Raw genomic sequence first — 6,592 nt, forward strand, 5'->3', positions numbered from 1 at the left:
CCTTTATCTGATTCCTTGCAATTTCTCTTTTCCCCTGGTCACCTTTGCCAGAAACTAGTATCCTCACTGCCTTCCCACCCCTCACTTTCTCCCTAGGCCACAGCCCCCCTCCATATACCTTATACACAATGCCCTAAGATGTTACCTGGAACCCTAGCTCTGGGAAGCAGACTCTCAGCAAAGCTGACCGTGCACTCATATACACACTCATACACATGTGGCCTTCGAGGTTCATAGCGAGTTCAATGATAAGGCTTTTCCTTTGTTCTGTACCCTTATTAAAGTGTCTGATGATAGGCAACAGAGAAGATACCTGGGCCACCACCTTCCAACAGAATTGCATTCCACTGTTTCAATCTCTGGCCCTTGTTCACCAGACCCTTTCCACGAACAGCCACATTTCCCTTGTAAAATTGCCAGACCCACAGTCAATAGGCCCCTCATCCTCCTTCTCCGTCCTCCCCAACCCCCACCCCACAGGAAGAACGTCACCCCCTGACACAACCCCAACATACGACTTAGCCCCCTCTATGAATCTCCACAGACTGGTAATTCCCACGCGGTGAACTGACACTCGTACATGCAGCTGAAGTGTTTGTCCTGAGGACCTGCCCAAACAATACACGCACGCATGCAGCTGATGCTTTTTATTTTTCCTTTGCAGTGAATTCAGGGTTACTGGTGTCTCACTGTCGATCCACTTCAGCACCAGACCACTCTTCACTACTTTCCCGTCCAAGAGAACTATGCTGGCCATTGGTCTTCACGTGAAGCAGCTTCTTCGGTTTTCTGTTTTAGGTGAAGGGGGGCACGCCATCGTTAAGTGTCTCAAAAGCTGGGGGGATCGGGTTCCTTTCAAAACAGAGAGACAGAGATATGTACACTTACCCTCCCCGGAAACTCTAAAGACAGCTTGATTCTTTCAAGTCAGTTCCCAGGGGGGTGTGTCTGTGGACGTTTACATGCCCTAGAAGCACAGAGTAAAAAACAGGTATCCCAGTCTTCAGCGTAGAACTATTTACAATAGCTAGGACGTGGAAGCAGCCTACGTGTCCATCAGCAGATGAAGGGATAAGGAAGTTGGAGTACACATACACAGCGGTGTCTTACACAGCACTAACATGGAACGCGTCCATGTCAGTTCTAATGAGATGGAATGAACGTGGAGCCTACTATACCGCGTGAAGTAAGTCAGAAAGAGAAAGACAAACACTGTCCGTTCACACAAATATATGGAGTTGAGGACCTTGTACGTGGTGCTGAACATCCAACATGCAGGGCAGCAAAGAAGTAACAGACATATAAAGAACAGACTTTGGCCTCAGTGGGAGGTGGTGACGGTGGGTCAATGTGAGAGAGTAGCCCCAAAACGTTTACATTAGCTTATGCACAACAGATGATCAGTGCGAGTTTGACGCGTGCAGCAAGGCAACCAAAGTCATGTTGGGGGCAACCCAGACAGCCAGGCAGGGGAGGTCGGTGGGTGGCGGGTTCGGCATTTGGGGGGACACGTGTATCCCTATCGGTGATTCATGTTGGCCCATGTACAGCAAAACCTGTCACGGTATTGTAAAGTCATAATCCTCCAGTTAAAATAAATAAAAGAGGATTCTCCATAATCCTGCAGAGTGGTCAGTATGCTCAGAATGAGGGTGGCAGGAAAAAGATGCAAACGCAAATTAAAAACCAAAACGAGTGTGGTGATCAGAATCGAATCAAATGATGGGTCACTGGGGGAACCGCCTTGCACAAAGGAGACTCACAGGCCTTTTTGGAAATGGGACTTCATGAGGAAGAGCAGGTGGGTCCCAATTTAAGAGCAGCCTGAGGCTGGACTTGTTGGCCATGGAATGACGGTTCAGCCATGTGCAGCTGCCTCAGATATAAACTGCAGTGGCTTTGGCCTGTCCAGGCCACTTCATCCACCTCAAGCTTCTCTACTTAGAACCTGTTCTTCACCCCAGTTCTCTACCCTTGCTGTCCCTTGCTGATTCCCTCATGCCCTGGTGTCACTCTGTACTCCACGGAGTCTCACTGTCTTCACAAGTGGAATAAATGACCCAAGTTTTTGACAACACTTATGCCAGTGCTCGGCCCCTGGGCGCCTCACCTCTCGTCCTCCTGGTACCTTTTGTGGTGCAGCCTTCCTCCTCACATAGTACTGCAAAGGATTGGGCCACAGATCCCTTATGATGATCTGCCAGGGAAATGAGCAAGGTCAGCACAGGCCTGGCCAGACCATGAGCCCTCCCGTGCACGGCCAACAACTCCGACATAAGTCACCAGTTCTGGCCCAGTGGCCACGTGGGACCCCACCTCAGCAATCCAGTCAGATCCTGTGAAATTGTGGTCAAAGAACCAGTTGAAGAAGTTAACGCTGCTGTCGTGGTGCCTGCGCCTGTATGCCTTCCATTCAAAGCCCTGGTGCCACTGAACTGGAGTGGAATGAGATGCGTGGTATCCTGCAGGAAAAGCAGTTTGGGAGAAAGACCTAAATCACTTTTCGATTCAACCTAGACTTTTCTGCCCCCAACCACCGGGCCACCGCCCGCCACCCCTACCCACCCCCGCCCCCACCCAAGATCCAGGGAGCAGCTTCTCACCGGTGACCTTCATCAGGTACTCCTTGACAATCACTTCATTCTGGAAATACCTATTCCTCCGAAAGGACAATGTGATCTTGCAGTGACGAGTGGGATGCCTGAATTCCTCCACCTGCCAGGACAAAGTGTGCGGGGTGGGGTGGGTGTGAAACCTCTTTACAGAAGAGCTGTCCTTTCCTGTGTTAGGGATAGACCATGCCCTCTCCCCTCCCCAGTCACCTCCCCTCCACAATCATCAGTGTCCCCTGCCTGACCTCCAAGTTGGTCATGAAGTGAAGCATGTCTGCATCTTGCTTGCTCATCAAAACTGACATTTGGGGGTGGTTCATAAACTGCTTTAGGTCAAGGAGCCTCTAGATGCTAGAGGTAAAAGTGCTGGAAGAACAAAGCTAGCCTAAAGAGTAGAATGGCCCTCCCTGTTTGACTTCAACTTGCTACTGGGTAACTCGTCACATTTCGGTTCACGCGGGGCTATATGAATGCCGCACAAGGTCCAAGGCTGTGCCCATGAATGCCCTACCACGAGGAGGTTCTCTTCCTAACCGGATAAGCTTCATCTCAGCCCCTTGAAAGTTAGCTTACTTCGGGAAAACAAGCACTCCTAGCTAGAACCCGTACGACCACTTACACTTCCCCACCCCTCCCCCATTCCAGACAAGCCTTCTCTCCGAAGAGACCCTGGTGCTAATGACAATTCTGATAGGGACCTCTCAAAGTATAGCCCAACTATCAATTTGGGCTAGCCAGAACAGCAAGGACATCACACCTACGATCAGGAACAGATATACAGGACGGTAACCAATACCCACCATCCAGAAAAGTAAATACGGTACCAGAACTGCCAGATCTGTAAACTGTTCCTGCCATAGCCCGGCTTAAACAAACAAACAAACAAACACAAAACTCACAAGCACCACACCAAGGGATACAACTTCGACCCAGAAGCCACGGATGCCCTGGATGATGGCGCTTCTGTGCTCTAGATGCACCTTCCGCCGCTGACTGGTCTTATGTTTCAGGCGAGCATGCGCCCTTTCGGCTTTCTTATTCACGGGCTCCAGCTCCAGCTGCAGGGCCGCCAGCGCCTCCAGTGCAGGCCGGTCACTCAGGGCTCCGGGCCTTGGATGGTCGTGGACATGCTCCTCCGAGGACACCTGCTCCTGCTCCTCGTATGCCACCACCTCCACCTCCTCCATGACGTCCAACACCAGCAGCTGGAACTCCTGCCCGAGTCCCGCCACCTCTCCCTCCTCCACAGCTGCACCTTCCTCCACTGCCTCCACCCAGAAGAGGGCGGCCTCCTCGCCTGGCGCACCACCTGCGGCCTGCATCGCCTCTGCCGCCCACACGGAGCTGGTAGGCCCCAGGGCCCCTCCCTCATGAAGACCCGGGCTCACAACTAAGATCCAGGATCCCGGAGTGCTGCCGCCTTCCTCTGGCCCCGTCTCACTCTCCATGGTATTCTCGCCGAAGCCCGGAACTGCAAACAAGCTGGACGCTAGAGCACGGCAGACGGCCCTCACGGGCCGCCCGCCGGCCGCAGTCTACGTGGTCCTACTCCCGACGGGTTACTGGGCAAGAGCCAGGGAACGGCGAAAGGGAGAGACGCATGCGCAGAACCCTCTGCCACCAGGCCCGCCTACTATGGCGACGGGAAGGGGCTGAACTCTCCACCCTGACCTCCTGACCTCATCCCAGAACCAATCAAATGGAGTCTAAAGCGGTTCGCTCCTGGGACACGCCCCTTGGAATCCTGGGCCCTCTGCCAGCCTGTGACAGGCGGCCAATGTCGGCCCAGCGCAAAGTGGGCGTGTCCTGGCAAGCCTTTTGCCTGCCTAGCAGTGCAGCCGCGCCCGAGCAGCGACTGGGAGAGCCAGGGCCACCTGAAGCTGCAACAGTCCTCAAGCTTGAAGTTGCCCCTGGGGCAGCGCGCCCGTGTGCTCAGGGACACACTCAGGAAGACAGGGTTCCTGGGTACCTCAGGGACAGAGTTGCTCTCCTCCGATCCAAACCGCAAGCCACGGGGTGGGGGTGGGGGGAGTAGGAGGGAGGCGGGCAGGGTAGGGGGGTTTGGGGGAGGAGTGCGCGGTGGAGGGGGATGGGGAAGCGGGGCGGGGGCCCGGGTGGGGGCGGGCTTACGCCGACCTCACCCATGTGCACCTGCTGCAGAGTCATGGCTAAACTTGTGCCTTAGGCTTGAGCAGTTGTCAGGAATGCAGCCCTCCTCTGAGGAAGATGCAGAGCACTTTCCTCGGCTAGCTGTCCAAGCCCCACGATGCAGCCGCAAGCCCAACCAGCCTGGAGCCCCTGGCCTACGATCTGTCAGCCCTCGGCCTTTCCCCCGGCCCGTGGCTTAGGGCAGGCGCCCACGTAGCTAAGGATGTGCGCCTGCAGATGCACTTGCCAGAGGCACAGAGCTATTCCTGCAAGTGTTTCAAGTGGACCAAAGTGCTCCTCCTGACCATTAGTTACTCCTACGTCCGGGCCGCCTAGCTCAGGTGGGCACACTCAGGTTAAGTGCCTGGACAGTTTCCACTGCTCACGCTCTTTCTCCTAGGATGTCTGCTGTTTCACACTGAGCACCTACCTCCCTTAGTCCTGACACACTCACAGACCCACCACACCCCACCCCACCCCCCACACCCCCCCACAAACACACACAAACACGTGACACAAGTACACACATGCGTGCAACACACAGAGCCACAAATGCCAACAGGTGTTTCAGAGACTGAAGAACCAGTGGATCGCATGAAATGCATAGATGTCTTTATTTCTAACGGGAAAATGTTCATTCTGATCTTCAGATGTGAAATATAGAGAAGTCCATCTTCCATGAGGGAGAATCATGCCTAGATTTGGATACAGGAAGTATAGAGAACTCCTTATTTCATGGTGGACAGTCCTTGATTTATGCATGAGAAATACAAGGAGTTAAGTATTTCACGAAGAAACAGTGGTGCCCAGAATTTCATTTATGAAATAGAGATAATTCCAATTCCATATTGGTTCGCCAGATCTTAATTTCACACTTCATGTCAGTAAACTTTCATTGAGATCTTCATATACGAAATGTATACAATTTCAGGATTCAAGAAGGGAATTGTAGGCTCAACTTTTCATATGTAAAATATATAGAATTCCCCACTCATGTAGGAAAACGTGTGCACAGATATACGTCTGGGAGACACAAGATTCCACATATGATGAAGAAAATGATGCAAGTCGATTTTCATACATGAAATACCGATTTCCTATTTCAGGTAGAAACCTCTGCACCCATGTTCTCACATGTGAAAGAAGGACAATTGCATATTTTATGCAGAAAAATCATCTTTCTGGTTTTCATCTGCATGAATCAGGGAATGCAGAGCAAGTGCTCTGGAGCAATCCCGAAGAATAGCGTAGGCAGGGATGTGGGAGCGGCTCCAGGATAGCTGGGACCCCTGTGTACTTATGGCTTATTAATGTTGATGCATGGCAGAAGCCATTACAATATTGTATCATAATTAACCCCCAGTTGAATTTAATAAAAAGAAAAAGTGAAAGAAGAAAGGGACTCGACTGCTCTGTGGTGGCCTAAATGGGAAGGAAATCCAAAATTGACGGGATACACGTACAGCTAAAACTTGATTCACGCACAGCAGAAACCAAAGAAACACTGTAACGTGACTATGGCCCCAAAATAATGGTTGGAAGTACATCACATGTCCAGTATAATTCCGGCAGTGAAAAAATAAATGGTAGCCCCGTATGCAATACATGTTCTTGAGGAGAGTATGCTGAGTTAAATACTTGAGTTCGAGGAAGATGAAGGCTTTTACATCACACGACATTGTCACGTTGAAAGCCCTGCGTTATAGAAAGAGAGTAGGATGTGGTCATCGGGCCAGTGGAAATGGCCCCCGATGGTCCACGTTACCATCTTTTAGTCACAGGTTGACTCAGCTCATCCAGGAAGACACTGTAAAAGAGGCAGGATGGAAAAC

The 6,592-nt window shown here is 51.8% G+C and overlaps 1 protein-coding gene across 2 annotated transcripts; it reads right to left on the reverse strand.

Moving 5' to 3' along the window:
- Positions 1 to 632: 632 nt before the first annotated feature.
- On the reverse strand, positions 633 to 4,279 carry LOC132344501 (testis-specific Y-encoded protein 3-like). 2 transcript variants are annotated; one of them, XM_059884126.1, is made up of 6 exons: positions 3,533 to 4,278; positions 2,858 to 2,935; positions 2,604 to 2,715; positions 2,317 to 2,462; positions 2,111 to 2,197; positions 633 to 852 (listed from the first exon to the last, which is right to left on the reverse strand). In XM_059884126.1, the coding sequence occupies exons 1-6, from the start codon at positions 4,058 to 4,060 to the stop codon at positions 829 to 831; spliced, it is 975 nt and encodes a 324-aa protein (XP_059740109.1). In that variant the 5' UTR covers positions 4,061 to 4,278; the 3' UTR covers positions 633 to 828. The 2 variants fall into 2 exon arrangements, with proteins under 2 accessions (XP_059740109.1, XP_059740110.1); XM_059884127.1 differs by lacking the exon at positions 2,858 to 2,935 and having other exon boundaries at positions 3,512 to 4,279.
- Between the last annotated feature and the right edge of the window lie 2,313 nt (positions 4,280 to 6,592).

Source organism: Bos taurus, chromosome Y (genome assembly GCF_002263795.3).
Source record: "Bos taurus isolate L1 Dominette 01449 registration number 42190680 breed Hereford chromosome Y, ARS-UCD2.0, whole genome shotgun sequence".
Classification (NCBI taxonomy): Eukaryota; Metazoa; Chordata; class Mammalia; order Artiodactyla; family Bovidae; genus Bos; species Bos taurus.

Excerpts from the sequence above, each read along its gene's own strand:
- LOC132344501 (XM_059884126.1), bottom strand. The coding sequence starts at position 4,060 with ATGGAGAGTGAGACGGGGCCAGAGGAAGGCGGCAGCACTCCGGGATCC. Across the intron at positions 2,198-2,316 it reads GATCTGACTGGATTGCTGAG|ATCATCATAAGGGATCTGTG; the intron begins GTGGGGTCCCAC and ends TTTCCCTGGCAG. Across the intron at positions 853-2,110 it reads AGGTACCAGGAGGACGAGAG|GAACCCGATCCCCCCAGCTT; the intron begins GTGAGGCGCCCA and ends CTGTTTTGAAAG.